The 16,308-nt window shown below is 42.2% G+C and overlaps 2 protein-coding genes across 3 annotated transcripts in view; both read left to right on the plus strand.

The window, feature by feature from the left end:
- The window catches only part of BRDT (bromodomain testis associated), a 39,171-nt gene extending 37,045 nt beyond the window's left edge, over positions 1-2,126 (plus strand). Inside the window, exons 16-17 of one of the 2 annotated variants that reach the window (XM_072649070.1) lie at positions 640-796; positions 1,969-2,126. In XM_072649070.1, coding sequence (XP_072505171.1) covers positions 640-796; positions 1,969-2,043 — 232 coding nt within the window. In that variant the 3' untranslated portion in view covers positions 2,044-2,126. The remainder of the gene's footprint in view (positions 1-639; positions 797-1,968) is intronic. The other variant, XM_072649071.1, reaches the window with a different exon arrangement.
- An 11,998-nt stretch (positions 2,127-14,124) lies between these two features.
- The window catches only part of EPHX4 (epoxide hydrolase 4), a 33,671-nt gene continuing 31,487 nt past the window's right edge, over positions 14,125-16,308 (plus strand). The window contains exon 1 of the mRNA XM_072638614.1: positions 14,125-14,648. Within this exon, the coding sequence (XP_072494715.1) occupies positions 14,400-14,648 (249 nt within the window). The 5' untranslated portion in view covers positions 14,125-14,399. The remainder of the gene's footprint in view (positions 14,649-16,308) is intronic.

Consider the following 16,308-nt stretch of genomic DNA (forward strand, 5'->3'; position numbering starts at 1 on the left):
TGAGTTAATAATAGCACATGGGGCCAGTTTGGCTCAGTGATTCACAGGCATTGGTACTGTCCTCAGAATTCTTAATAATTGCTATTTGGCCCTCTGCAAATCTCTCCTCACTTTGACCTAGCCTTTCTCATTTTGGAATCAAGAACCCCGCTTTCATATACATATGTGTGTGTGTGTGTGTATATATGTGTGTATATATGTATGTATATGTGTGTGTATATCCATTTTATATATGTATGTCCATTTTATGTCAGTATGAACCATGTGAACTGTGCCATGATGGATGTAATGCCAACAGTGAAGTCAACTGTAAAGATGACACGTGAGTCTTATGTGAAGACCACCTTTCTGTGTGCCGCTTTTGTTCCCAAGCTGTATATTGTGTCCAATACAGGGAAGTTGTGGGGACATGTGTGCATGCACACGCTCGCGTGCGCACACACACACCTACCTTTAAAGTTTAACTTTTTTTTAAACAAAAGTTTCTGTGACTTTACACTGTTTTCAAAACAATACCCTGTATCATAAAGTAACACAGCTTAGTAGACCTTTTGCAGGCTTTAAATATATTAACCAGATAATAAAGTCCTTGCATAGCTTTTAATATTTTCTGATGAAACAAAAATGTGGTTTTTAAAGGGACTTTGAAAAGAATGCAAATAAAATTCAAGATGAATGTTACATTGAATTACAAAAGCCGCATCAGGCACCATTGGAAGTTCAGGAAGATCCCTGGCTTATCAAAGATCGTAATTTGGCAAGAAAGAGAGAGCAGGAGAGAAGAAGAAGGGAAGCTGTAAGTAAAACATGGGTCATTCATTCGCAGGGGGTCTTCCCAGTGCCACAAAACTTTACATATCTGCCCAGGGCTCATCCTCTGCCTTGCTCGCTGTCCCTGGCCTCAGTTTCCTGAGGTCCAGGCCAAGGTCAAGAGAATATAGATATTCTTTCTCCTGATGCCCAGTCTTGGAGACCTCTAAGTTACCGTTCTCTCCCTTCCTCTGGCTCCCACTTTCCTTTCCTGTGTGAGAATGACTGAGTTCATTTGTGTGCGTATGCCTTTCCAAGCAGAACCAGGAAAGCTTCATGGTCTTCGTTTCTGGCTTGCACATCAGCTGTTTGGTCATTTGAGCAAGGTGTCTTGGGACTGTAGCAATGTAGCAGAAGCCTGATTGGAGCGTGTGCCCTGCTCAGGAGGGCAGCTTCCTTCTCTCTCCCCAGGCCACGTTCCTGCCTGGGCACTGTCTTGTTCTTTAATTTCTTTTCCCCATCTCGTGTAGCTTTCAAGCTTTTTTTTTTTTTTAAACCAAAGCAGCCTAATTGGCAGTTGCTGCCCGCCAGTGAGTGCCTATTGGCTTCTGGTCCCCAAATCCACATCACCTCACAGTGAGTGTCCTTTCAGACCAGGTCTTCCATGTCCAGCAGCTGTTCTGACTACTTAGGGAGCATTGTGCTGGTTCTCCTGGATATTTGGGTGAGGGTTGTCAGACTTGAATTGAAGACTTGGCCCTTCAAATGTTTGCATCCCTGAGGGGATGTTTTCTTAGCCAAGCTTGATTATACAGAGCAGTGCTCATGGGCCTCCTGCACCGTGACCAAAGGAATCCTAACCTACCAGATGCTTCCTTGTGATATTCTGCTTCCTTCTCTGGAGCGTCTGTACCAGAACAAACACTTGGTCTTTATAAAACCTACTTGAACAAAAAAAAGGGGGGAGGGGGGGGACACGTTTTGTTAAAATTAAAATTAACAGTGCTTTCTTCCTATAGGCAAAGGGGAGTAAAGATTTAGTCTAGTATCTGAAGTGCTCAGGAAAATAAGAGTGCAATAATAAACTGCTTCTGGTAAAATGGAAAAGACATTTATTAGAATTAATTCTGAATGGATTGATTAAGGTCTTCTTGTGAAAAAATGACTCCTTCTCTCCTAGTTCTCGGCATCTGTTTCATTTCTCTTCCTTGTCCACAGATGGCCAGCACCATTGACATGAATCTGCAAAGTGACATCATGATGACCTTTGAAGAAAACCTGGGTGAAGTTTGACCCTCTGCGCTAGTCATCGGTTGGTTCATTTGATTAAACTCTGGGCCTAAATAAAGGGAGCCAACTTTAACAGCAGAGCCCAAGCCCGGGTGTGAGAGCAGGTTTTTTTTTACCCTGGTTATCAGTCACAGTGGGTTCTGATACAGGGTGATTAAGAAAACTTTGAACTATTTTCTTTAAAATCTGGTTTCTTTTATATTCCAAGTATTTTTTATATGAGCTATATTTACAAGGAATTTCATAGTTCTGTAATCCTGATTGCCTAATTATGGGTGCCTACTAGATAGTCTTGTGAAATATTAGGAAGCCCATATAGAAATATTCCAGAACAACCTAAAGGACTTTGAACCTTCAACCCTTGTGTTTTTCTAATTTTTACCTTTTTTTTTTAATCAAGCATTTATTTGCCTTTGAAAATGAGCACTTACCTTAATAGAAGACTCCGTCAGTGGGTTGCTGTAAGGCTTTCTCCTAATCGGGGGTGGAGCACCTGTGGCCTTGAGACCACATGTAGCCTTGTAGGTTTTTTGGTTCAGCCGTTTGACTTCAGTCCAGGTTTTGCAGAACACATCCTTTTATTAAGGGGATTTGTTCTGTGAAGTTTGGATTCAGTCAGAGGGCCGCACTTGAGGATGTATGTAACCTCGAGGCCTCAGGTTCCCCACCCCGTCCTCAACTGTGAGCACTACTTTTTGAGCTCTGTGCTCTTAATGCTTTAAACTTGAACAAAGTACTTCCTTTTGAAGTCTTCTGTAAAGAGCTTAGTAGTAATTATGCCCCTTGGGAGCATCCATATGACACCCTTGGGCCTGGCTCCAGTGTGTGTTCCCAGCTTTGTAGTCAGCCACATGGACTGTCTAGGCTTTAGCATACTAGATGGCTTTTTCAGAAAGAATATTTTTAAGAATTTATTTCATCCTAATTATTTTCTAAAAGTGTGCAGAAATTAAGTAAATCAGCCTACGTTTGTCAGTCTGATAGTCCAAAAGACCGTTGCTGTCCACACAACAAAACTTTGGTAGTGCTTCTGCCTCCATATTTTTCATTCTGAAATTTGGATGACAGTGTAATCATCTAATCTAATGTGACATCATTTCTATAAAGCACTTCCTTAACCCCAGTGTCTGGCACGTAGTAAGCACTACATAATTATTAGCTATTATTAATATCATCTAACGTTAAAAACTCTAAACTCTAGATTTTTTTTTCTTAACTAAGTTCCAGGTAGAAAATGCTTGTACACTTTTAAAGTTTAATAACTTTGAGGTATCCACATGATAGAAATTGAAATTAGAACCATACAACTTGATTTTTTTTTTTTTTTTTTAGCCCTTCAGTATTAACTGGACACATTTTTTCAGACCAGTTGTTTAGTTTCTGCTCAGTAATTTAATGACTTATGTTTTTAAAAAATGAATTGAAAATAAACTGCAGTGAGCACACACAGTCAACAACATATAAATAATCCGCAAGTCAGAAGAGTAAAAGTTAACTCACAGTTAAAACTGCTTCATAAAGTACTTGGAGAATTTGCCTTTTCTGATGTTTACCAGTGCACTTCTATCGTGTCTAAAGTTACCAGAGTTGGGCAAAGACTTTACAACCACCCCATTTTTACTACCATTTCCTAAATAATTATTGAACATAGATACATCTGTATAACTCTGTAAGAGCACCCTGCTGTACTTGAGTACGTTACAAGATTCTGTGATATTCACATTCTGGGTGCTTCTTCCCTAGAATTCTTGAAGGTCAGTGGTCCATGAGGAACAATTACCTGGTTAGAAGCCTATCCACATTTTGCTAGGCTGGTCTTCATTTAACTGATAAGCCACACTCAAAACTGGTCTGTTGCACCAGAGTTTATATTCTTCATGCATAGCTTTGAAGAATTCAGGGTCGCCTTCACATGTACATGAGGAAGCCAAGCTGTCACCAAGGCTTTAATGAAGGATTTGCATGTTCCTTGAAGGCTTCAGCAGCTTTTTTTTTTTTTGTAGTAGAAGTATGATGTAGTCTCTACAAATATGGAACGTGGGAGTAAAGGTGTTCACATATTAGGCTGTGCACCTGAAAACAAGGCCTAGTCCTGCAGAATAAATGGTCATGAGTAGCAGCATCCTGGTTGTATAATGTGAAGTATGTCGGCCTTTACACTGTCCCTTAGACATGTTCTAAAAAGCTGTGCAAAAAAATTCAAGAAATTTTTCTGTTGACTTAACTTTTGAAAATGCATTCAAAGTTTTTGGTCTTGCGAAACAATAAACTTTGAATTCAAGAATTCAGATATTCATTTCAAAATAAGATTCCCCATTGTACAGTATATATTTATATATCTAATGATGTCTATATACACACACCTGCACACACCCCAGATGTTAATACAACCTTGACAATCCACTTTATCTTTACATATTTTATAATCACAATTCTGATTCATTACTCTGTCTTGATAAAATATGAAGTGGGATGGGGAGACTAAGCTTCCATGGGGACCTTCCAATATTGGGCCCTTTCTCTTTCTCCAAGCAGTGAACTCCTGCCAGGTTCTGGACCCTAGAAGAGCACTTGGGGGGCAGGGCCAGGGTTGCATCCTTTTTCCCTTGATGCCCAGGCCCTAATTTGAGGAAAGCAAACTTGCATTGATTATGGCTGGGCTGAGATGGTCTTGGTGACCCAGAGTGTTGTGAAGTTGCTCATGACTAAGAGAATGGTAGAGATGGCCACAGAACCTGCTGTAGTGTTTATAATAGCCTTCAGTGTTTGGCCTGTACTCTGGCAGTAATGATACTAGCAAAACTGTAATCCAGGGGAAACTGGGGAGGAGGAAGGTAAGCTGAGGACAGATCTCCCCCCTGCTCTTCGAGGGGAAAAAACGCCTTAAAAACAGTGGCTCCTGAGGATACGGTGTGGAGACAAAAACAGCCCCGTGTCCTCTCCAAAGCCCTTTTGTGGGTCTACCGTTCCAGCGTAAATATTTCTGTGAGTCCAGACTTCTGTTCATATTTTCTCAGAGTTAATGTGGAGATCAATTCAAATCCCTGAGGCACTCAAGATAACGTGGGTAAAACACTACTATTGATAAGGCTACTATTCAGAACTTCCTGAAGGAGGTACAAAAACCTATCCCAAGTAACAAGCTCCTTGAAAATTGAAATAGAGCAAATACAAGCCAATCCTATCATCCTTTGGGAGGGTCATAAAGGAAGTCAAATTAGAGAGCCTGGGAGTGGTTCTGTTAGGTCTTGATCTTAGAAGGAAAAGGGGGTTGGAAGGGCAAGGAAAGTTAGGAATAATTGCCACATTATGTGTGCAGGTAGAAGTGTATACAAACGAGGGAGGCTGCCAGCACTGAACACAGTACCTGGCACATAGTAGGCTCTCTCTTCGTAAATGGTAATGGATTTGAACCTCATTCATCAGAACTGGGCAAAGGAAGGAAGATAGACAAGAGGTGGGTACAAAAATACGTTGCTGTCAAAAGGGAAAGGAGGGAGTTGGAGATAATAGGGTAGGTTAATCAAAACAAACTCCAACCAAGGAAGTATAAAAATAGGGCCTTTCGTGCAGTGGCAAAATTAGAAATGGGGGGAAAGGTGGGGACGTAGGGTAATAATTGGGGAAAGGCCAAACAAGTTACGGCATGTGAATGTGGAGGGTCATCATTTTGAGCAAAGTCATTAAGGGTTTGGTTTCAGGGAAACCTGATGTCTTAAGACGTGTATGAACTAATGCAGGTTGAAGCAAACGGAACCAGGAGAACAATTCATGTTATAAACGATTTTAAATGACTTAGGAACTCAGATCAACTTAAGGACCAACCAGGATTCCACAGGACTGGGGCTAAAACAGGCCCTCCACTTCCTGGTAGGGAAAGACTTAGAGTACGGAATGAGATGTGTCTTTTCAGCTTTTTGGCCACGACCAATGGAGCATGTTTGTAACATTTTTGTTTTTAATTTTATTTGGGGAAGGGGAGGATGTGTTTTGAAGCCCTGGAGTCAATTAGTTGTCATTTCATTTTACTCAGCATTACTGCCACTAGGTGGTAAAGTGGCTGTAGAGCAATAGACTTGGTGTCTAGAAGACCTGAGTTCAAATGTGACCTCAGATGCTTACTAGCAGTATAACGCTGGACAAATCATTTAACCTCTGCCTCAGTTTCCTCAACTACAAAATGGAGATAACACAACTCCTTCCCCCAGGGTTATGGTGAGGCTCGAATGAGATACCGTTTGTAAAGCACTAGCACAATGGCTGGAACATAGTGCTTAATACGTTACATATATGTGTGTGTTGTGTCCGTGTGTGTGTATGTATGTGTATTAATGTCCCAAAGCTATCAGTCTGGGGAAGAATGTAGAGGAAGGCACTAGAAACAAAGTGGGTGCTCATCAGTTGAAGAATGAATTACTTGTATATGAATTTAATGGGATATTGCCCATAAGAAATACTGGATGGATTTGGATTTAGAGAAAACTGGGTAACTGTGAACAGATACACAATGAAATGACTACGAGCAGGTTGTATGATGACTACAATGTTGCAAGGAACACAAACTTGAAAGATTTGAGAACTGTGATCAACTGGAGTGTTTTTGGTTGTTGAGTTGTGTCTGACCCCCTTGGACTTACTCGTGAAGTTTCCTTGGCAAAGACACTGGAGTGGTTTGCTACTTCCTTCTCTGATTTTACAGATGAGAAACTGAGGCAGATGGGTTAATTGACTTGCCAGGATCACACAGCCAGTAAGTATGTGAAGCTGGATCTGAACTCAGATGTTCAGGACTTGAGGTCCAGTGTTCCATCCACTGCACTACCTAGCTACCCAGATGAACTCAAAAACCAATCCCAATTCCAGAAGACCTATGATGAAGCTTCTCACCTTGGTTTAGGGATGGAGTGCAGGAGCAGAACAAGACATGCTTTTTCAGAAAAGACTGAATTTGTTTTGTTTCACTCTACAAGGAAAGACTTGACTTTCCTTTTGGGTGGAGAGAGTGCCAGAGGGGGAGTGATAATGATTTTGAAAGAAAAAGAGAGAAATGCATCAATGAAATATTTTTTAAAAATATACAAAAGAAAGCACCAAAGAGGCAGGGCAGTGTTGGCAATTCTGTGTTAATGTAATATATAGTTTAAAAAACAAGATCTATAGGGCAGCTAGATGACAGTGAATAAGAGTACTGGCCCTGGAGTCCAGAGGACCCGAGTTCAAATACAGCTTCAGACACTTGACACTAACCGTGCTACCTTGGGCAAGTAGCTTAATTCCAAATGCCTTGCCTTCCCCCTCCCCCCCCCCAAAAAACCCCAAGATGTTTAGGATAGAAATTCAGTTTCATAAAATCTTGTTTTAATTAATTGCATATAGAAGAATTCACTTTTATTGGTGGTTGTCAAATTTTGTAATTTTTTTAAAAAAATTTCAGTGGTGAAAATCGCTGTTTTTCTCCCTTCCACTCCCCACTGAGAAAGAAAACAAATCCTTGTTACAAAAAGTACACTCCAAGCAAAATTTATAAATTCCCTTGGCCATATTAAAAAAAAACCTCAGTCTGCCATCTGAGGCCATCATCTATCAGGAAGTGGGTAGCACATCTCATGAGTACGCTGGAATCATGGTTGGTCATTGATTGATCAGATTTTTAAAGTCCATCAAAGTTGTCTGACTCTGCAGTAATGTTACTGTATAAATCGTTATTTTATATCCACTAATCAGTTCATACAAATCTTAAACCAGTTTTCCTTGATACCAGTCCCTTTGTAATTTCTTACAGCACAGTAGTCTTCCATGACATTCGGATATTGTTAACTTGTCTAGCCATTTTCCCAATTGATGAGAATCCTCCTCAGTTTCCAATTCTTTGTCACCACAAAAAGCTGATATATGTATGTATGATATATTTACACATACATACACATGGGTCCTTTCCCTCTTTGATGTATAAAACTACTATTGATATCACTGGGTCAAAGGATATGCATAATTTAACAGATTTTTGGAGTACAGTTCCAAATTGATTTCTAGAAGGGCTGGACCAGTCTATAGTTCCTCCAACAGTACAATAATGTACCTTTTTTCTCACGGCCCCTCCAACTTTTGACTTTTTTTTTTTTTTGCAATTTTGCCAAATCTGGTAGGATTTGCCTTAATTTGCATTTCTCTATTTAAATTTACAGAACTTTTGTCATGTGGTTACTAGAAGCTTGGATTTCTTCATCTGGTAATTGCCTAGTTATATGCTTCGACCATCTGTCAATTGAAAATGGCTCTTACTTACTCTTGTAGATTTGATAAAGTTCCCCACATATCTTAGAAATGAACCCTTTATTTGAGAAACTTGCTACAAAGATTTTCTTCCCCTTTAACTGCTTATCTTATAATTTAGGTGAATTGATTTTGTTTGTGTAAAAGCTTTAAATTTTATGTATATCTAGCCTCCTGTGAATAGATCTCTCTCTACTCCGGTCGTGAACTCTTCTATCCATAAAGCTGACAGGTAAATTTTTTCCATGATCTTCTAACACATCATCCTTTATGTCATGTACCCATTTGGACTGTGTCTTGTCAGATATTGATCTATATCTACTTTTTGCCTTTCCAGTTTTCCCAGCAATTTTTCCCAAATAACCTTACCCCATTAGCTGGGATCTTTGGGTTTATCAAATACTAGATTACTTAAAAAACAAACCATTTTTTCAAACAAAAAACCACAACAACATATAAGTGAAGGGTGATGAGCTAAGGTTTTGGTGGTTGTTGACCACAGTGCTTGAAGACAGGTGGCTTTTCTAGGAAACCCACAGGTGACAAAAGTTCTCAGGTGCTAGACTTAGATTCTTCTTTGATAATCATTTCAGTTCAAAAACTGGCGTCCATTTTCTACCGAATCAAGTCTAATGGTCTTATTTGCCAGATTGAATGGCCTGTCCTCATCCTTCTTGACCTTGACCAGTGTTTAAAACTGTCAGTCACCCTCATCTCCTTGATACTACCTATTGGACCACTCTCATCTTCTTTGCTGGATCCTCATCTAGGTCAGCATAACTAGATTTTCCACAGGGCTCTATCCTGGGACCTCTTTTTCACCCTCTATGCTATTTCACTGAGTGATCTCATCAGATCCCATGCATTCAGTGATTATCTCTATACTGATGATTTTCAGATCTACTTAGCCAGCTCTGACCTCTCTGCTGACCTTCCATGTTGCATCTACAATTGCCTATTAGATCTTAAACTCAACATGTCCAAAACCGAACTCAGTAGCTTTCTTCCAAACTCTCCTGCCTTCCAAACTTCCTTATTACTGTTGAAGGTACCCCCGTCCTCCCAGTCACCCAGGTTCACAAGTTAGGTATCATCCTCAATTTCTTACGAGGTTTCACCTCTCATAGCCAATCTGTTGCCAAGGATTGTTGATTTTATCTTCGTAGCACTTCTCACATAGGCCTCCTTCTCTCCTTTGGCATCACCTCATACCTAGATTACTGCAGTAACCTGCTGGTTGGTCTCTCCCCACTCCAGTCCGTCCTCCATTCAGTTGTCAAATTGATCTTCCTAAAATACAGATCTTACCACAATATCATTCACCCTCCCACTCCTTTGTAAACTCCAGCAACTCCCATTCACTTCCAGGATGACATTTAAAACCATTTACTTGGTACTCAGAGCCCTTCATAACCTGCCTCCCCCTACCTCTCCAGTCTCTTCACATCCTGTGCCGTCCCCCACCTCCACCCCAATATGGTACTCTACGTCATTGACTTCTTTACTGTTCCTTGAACAAGAAACTCCATCCTGACTGGGCATTTTCTCTAGCTGTCTGCTATGCCTGGAATGTTCTCACGCTGCATTTCTACCTCCTGGCTTCCCTGGCTTCCTTCAGTGACCAGCTTAAAATCTCACCATCTATAGGAAACTTATCCCAATTCCTCAATTCTGATGGCTTCTTTTTGTTGGTTATTTGCAGTTTATCCTGTGTGTAGCTTGTTTGTACCTACGTGTATTTATGTTGCCTTCCCCATTAAATTGTGAGCTCCTTGAGAGTAGAGTCTTTTGCCCTTCTTTGTATACCCGGTGCCTGGCACATAGGTGCTTGATAAATGTTTACTAACTGACTACATGAACTCTGCTTGTCTTTCCAGCCCTATGATCTGACCACATCCTGCCTTCTTTGCTATTTTGATGGATCTGTGATCTCTTTGATGGGCATTTTTCGTTGAACAGTGCAGATTGCAACTTATCCAACCCCACCCATCCTTGTGCTACTTCTGCCCTTGTTCTCACATAAATTCTTTTTCTAAAATTAATTTTGATTTTTATTCTTAACTTAATAAATAGAATAGGCATTTTCATATTCACAGTTGCTGTTTGTTCTTCTTTCTGAAAGAGGACCAGTGATATCTCAGGGTGATGTCTTGACTTCTGTGTGAATTAGATTTAAGTGAGGCAGCCTCTGTTATGCACTGCTTGACTTTCTTTAAGTATATACTAAGATTAAAAGGTAGCTTTCAAAACTACCCTTCCCTGCCTTTCTGTTCTCCTCACTTAAAAATTCTCCACATGGCATCTACCTAATGAAGTGGGATTAAAGGGAAGATAGATCTTTGATACTGCATGCATTCCAGTGGAAGCATGTTTATCCCATGTTCTTACTATATGGCCACCTACCTCCTTTGTAGGGCATGAATCTCCCTTAATGCTACTTTTTACACTCCTTCCTCCTGCGTCATTCTTCACTGGTAACATTTTGCATCCTACTTATGGCTATTCTGGGCTTTGGTCAATTACCCACAACTTCATTTCTTTAGAATATTCTGTGAATTTCAGCCACACAATTGCCGATGTTACAGAGATGGATCCTTGTTTCACAGAGATGCTGAAATGGGGATATTCACTGTTAACAGTGTGAAGGAAGGCGAGTTGTGTGAGCTTTGCAGTGAGATTTGATTAGCTTCTCCCACCCATTTCAACTCTTCTTTTTGGTTATTCAAAAAGCATATATAATGAACTATAGAAAAGAGGAAAGGAGAAAACTCATGAGTAAGATTTTGTGCATCCAAATGAGATTGATTAAAGAGTGTTCTTTGCAGCTGACTAGCTATGGGAGGGATATTATGGTATTTCAGATCTTTGTCCAAAGTGTGGTGGTGTGAGAGATTCTCCAAAGATGGCTTTCCATATTTCCCTTTTTGTACAATATCTGTGTTACAGGAATGCTCTCTCACTTTTCATGGAGTTATCTACTCATTGCACATGCAGTTTTTGGGATTTTTTGAGCATTTTGATTGGTTAAGGGGATAAAGAAAGGAGAAAAAGAAGTTGAAGTAAGATTCTGACGCATCCCTTGCTTGATGCTGAACCAAATCTCAGACAAGAACCTGGTTTTTATTCTCTTGGCTGGGCTTTTGTATGAGATCATGATCTCATACAAAAACAAAGGTGCCAAAGTTTATTCATGACCTACATTTTTTTCTTTAACTCAGTTCAACTGTGCCAGTCTCCAGCTCCTAACATTCTCTTAGAGCCTTTTGTTACCTATGAGATGAGACAGTAGGCAATTTACCTATGGCTAGAAGAAGCCCTTCCACAGAGGCTCAGGGTCCTTCGAAATGCCATGTTTTCTCCTAAGGAAGGAAATTCAATTCGCTTTTTTCCTATCCAGCTTTGGATTCAATTCAACATCCATTAACAGTGTCTAAGAAGAGTATACTAATGGAACAGTTCTATGGATTGTCCATCCAACTTCTTATAATAATCTGGACAAAAAATATTCTTCATCCACTTGGTTTTTCCTATGTAGTTACTCTAAACTCTTGAATCGTTTTAACGTGCATTCATTCAGGATGCTCTGCAATAGTTGAGGATTTGATGTAATCAGGATGCTATCCTCTGTAAACAAGAGAATCTGAAGGAACTCACCCTCTACAGGAATTTACCTCTAGTTTGGACTCAATGCTGGACATCATCAGAAATGGAATTGCTGAAATAAATATTGATAGTAGAAAGACCACTTAATTTGGAGTTAAAAACCTGCCTTTGAATCCTGGCTCCGTCTCTTAGTAGGTGGGAAATAACTTTCTGAACTTGTTTCTTAGTATGTGAAATGGAAATAATAGTTCTTGTGCTACCACAGAAGGTTGCTGTGAAGATGAGGCTTCATGAGCCTTCAAATGCTATTGAAATGTGAATTATCATTCTGTAGATTAATATTAATATCATTGTCATAGAATGAAAGCTTTGTCTTTGGATCCCCAGCACCTCATGCATGGCCTGACACATAGTAAGGAGCTTAATAAATATCTGTTGATTGATTAATAAATGTTTGAATTCAGAACAGCTGAGTGTCTTATTGATTTGTCCCGAGTCTTATATCTGAATTGCACAATAGAACAAATGCCAGTTTGGAAGACAGGGGACCTGAGTCCAAATCCTGACTCAGTAATCTTGGACAACCTCTTTGGGCATCAGCCTCCTTGTATATAAAATAAGTATGTTGGCCCCTGAAGTCTCCTCTCACTCTATGAAATATCTTAAATTGGCTGACTTAGCCACATTACTGACCCTCTCTCTTATTCATGTAGCTTCCATGAACCCCTGGTGGCTGGGTATACACAACCACTTCGTGCTCCATCCGGATCACTGAGGAAGGGAATACAGGGTTGGGTGGCCATAGGTAATGAAGTCAAACTCTGCCTGTTTTACAAATTTCACACATTTTCCCAGGCCATCTTGTTCCTTAGCACTTAGAATCTGGATCACACAGTTAGTTTACTGTCTTATATTTTTATCATATGATTTCATACATGTTACTCAACATTGAATTGTAAATTCTATGAGGAAAAGAACTTCCATTTATACTCTCTATCTTTTATATATGCTCTGTATCTGACTTTTAAAAAATAAAAAGATGGACTGGTTACATAGCATAAACGTACAGCAAATATACTTAGTGTAATATCAAGAGAACTTGAGAAAGGTCCCCAGCATATTTCATGAGCACCTTATAGCACATTCACAGAGGTCTAAAAGCAATGGGCAAAGAACAGACATTTGCTGATGAATCGAAAGATCCTACGCACAAATGCATAGATATGAAATGGTTATGCTATGTAATAACAAATTAGAAAAGATGGCCATATGGGAGTTAATCATAAACCTTGAAGGCATGCCAGAGGTGATCCAGTGGGGATGGTCTCCTATATGTCTTCACTGTTATAACCAGGCTTCCATTCTGCCAAAGCTACGTTTTAAAACTTCCATCCTAAGCATCGCTAGAGGTGGGGAGACAGAGTACAAGATGGTCCCTGCCCTCAAAAAGTTTACAATCTAGCATGGAGGGATTTCACTTCTTTTTGAATCTGCCCCTTTAGAGACAGTGTGTCTAGTCTCTTTTTAGCTTAATTTGTAAAAAATTTTCTCAATTACATGTAAAACATTTTAAACATCTTTTTTAAATTTTGAGTTCCAAATTCTCTCCCTCCCTCACCTTGAGTAGGCAAGCAATTTGATGTAGATTATACATGTGAAGTCGTTCAAAACATTTCCGTATTAGCTGTGTGGCAAAAGAAAAAACACCAAGAAAAATAAAGTTTAAAAAATATCCTTTGCTCTGCATTCGGATTCTATCTGTTCTCTCTCTGGAGATGGGTGGCATTTTTCATCCTAAATTCTTCAGAATTGCCTTGAATCCTTGGATCCTCAGAATAGTTAGGTCATTCACAGTTGATCAGGGTACAATGTTGCAGTCACAGGGTACAATGTTTCAGTTACAGGGTACAATGTTGCAGGTGTTCTGGTTCTGTTCAATTCACTTTACATCGGTTCATTTAAGTCTTCCCGAGGTTTTTCTGCAACCACCCCGCTCCTCATATCTTACAGCACCATAGAATTCCATCACAATCGTGCCACAACTTGTGTCAGTCTAGTCTCTTCATTACCAGCCCCGCCTAACCTGCTGAACCCTGAAGGCCAGCATCGTTTGTTTTCCCTTTTAGCCAGGTGAAGTCTTTTCCCTAGCACGGCTGGCAGCGTAGCCAGTAGCTGCGCGGAGCGGGCGGGGCCCAAGCGAGCCCTTCCGAAGCTACGCCAGGGCTGGGCACCGGAGCGCTGGGACCTGCCGGGCTCCTGGGGAGCCTGGAGCTGGGAGTCCGCCTCTGAGGCTCTGCAGGAGGGCGGGGGAGGGGGGAGTCCCCGCGGCGCAGCCCGTCTTCCTGCTTGGTTCGCCTCAGTCAGCCCCGAGTCGGTGCCCCCGGCTGGGCTGAGGGCGGTGCGAGGAGCCGGTGCCCGCCTGCCCACGCCTGCCTGTCCGGGGACCCGGGCGCAGGGGCCGAGGACGCAGCTCCGCGTCTCCGATGGCGATGGCCGGGCTCCGGGATTGCTGGCCGCGGCTGACCGCGCGGCTGACCGCCGCTCTCCGGGCTCTGCTTTTTTGGACCCTGGTGTATGGCTATTGTGGGCTCTGCGCCTCCATGCACCTGCTGAAACTTTTGTGGAGCCTCGGGAGAGGACCCGGCCAGACCTTCCAGCGGCTCGTGCGGGAGAACCCCCCAGCCTGCTTGAACGACCCCTCCTTGGGAACCCACTGCTACGTGCGGATTAAGGTAAAGGCCAAGGCTCCCCCGGCCACGGCTCAGCCGCGGTGGGAGCACAGGAGGCAGGAAAGCCCCGGGGAGACCCAATCGCCCTCGTGACCCCGGGGCAGTTTGGTGCCAAGCCATGACCGGGACGGTGGGCCGCCAGCGTGGAGGGCTCGCAGAGGGCAGCGAGAGGACTGATGGGGGCTCGGAACAGAGGGAGGGGTGCGAGGGGCCAAGGCTTGTGGGTTGTGGATGTGCTCACGTTTCGCTTCTTCTCTAGCCCTCCTGCGTGTGTGTGTGTGTGTGTGTGTGTGTGTGTGTGTGTGTGTGTGTGTGTGTGTGTGAGAGAGAGAGAGACAGACAGACAGACAGAGAGACAGAGACAGAGACACAGGGAGAGAGACAGAGAGAGAGATGGGGGGGGAGGGAAGGGGCACATCCGCACACTTACTCAGACCTGACAAACAGCAGTCCATATTGAAAGCTCGGGTTTGAGGGGGGCAGGGGGAATTTGAATTTCTTTAAAAAGGATCCGGTCCTCAATTGTGGGGCCTCTTCCCCCCACTCCCCGCCCCGCCACACACACACACACACACACACACACACACACACACACACACACACACACAGTAGTTCCGTCTTTTTCCTCTGCAGAGGGGTTTTCTCCTTTTTGCCCTTAGAACTCAGATCAGCCTTAAGGGACTATGATACCCAAGGGGTTATGAGCACCTGGTCGCGTCAAAAATGCACGGAACGAAAAAGTAAATAGAGTAATTCATAGGAAATTTGAGGCAGTGAAAATTAGAAGAGCCAGGAATTGTGCATCCCCAGATGCCCTAGAAATGATTAGCAAACGATTCACAGTACATATGGTGGGGGGGCGGCGGGAGCGGTGCAGTAAGCTTAAGGAGGACTTGGATAAAACGTAAGCCTTTCCTTCCTTCCCGGTGCTTCCCGATTGCCTGGCAGATACATACAAGCACCCAGGGCCTCTATTTCAGAGCCCTGCCACACGGGCAGATCCAGGCACACTGCACCAAGCAATCTGGCTCTTGGGTTACTTGCTGTTACCTGGCCACAGATCTGCTCCCAGGCTCCTTTTGGAGTCGGGAGCCTGAGCCTTCGTGACATTTTTGCAGTATAGGCTCCAGGACAAGGAAGTCCTCCCGTTGGGATGGAAATTGCCCAGTAGATAGAGGGGCCGGGCCAGGGGGCCAGCATTCTCTCGAAATCCTGGCAGTACACAATATACCTAATTGTACCAAGCAAGCCAGGAGAATCTTTCCATCCATTCTTAACCATTTAACCCCTCACAAGTTAGTAGGTAGGTGTATCTTCTAAACTCAACACAAAAGTCAGACAGGTTCTCCTGGACCAATTGGAATTAGCAGTGGAAATTCCAGGGGCTTTCCTTTTTCTTTGAGTACCTGTAAGGCTGTTCTGGGACACTTGACACAAACTCTAGTTTCTAACTTTCTGCCTTGGGCCTTTCATGCCTTTGCTAGTTTTCATTCCTCCTTATGCATTCATTTGCTTTTCTTTCTATTGATTACTCCAAATTTTTTTTCCTGTTCATCTAGTGTTTTTTTCTCTACCTCTCACTGTGTCACTCTGTCCCTCTCTATCTCTGTCTGTTTCTGCCTCTCTCTGTCTCTGTCTCTCTATCTCTCTCTGTCTCTCTGTC

The sequence above is a fragment of the Notamacropus eugenii genome, chromosome 2 (assembly GCF_028372415.1).
Source record: "Notamacropus eugenii isolate mMacEug1 chromosome 2, mMacEug1.pri_v2, whole genome shotgun sequence".
NCBI classification, from domain to species: Eukaryota; Metazoa; Chordata; class Mammalia; order Diprotodontia; family Macropodidae; genus Notamacropus; species Notamacropus eugenii.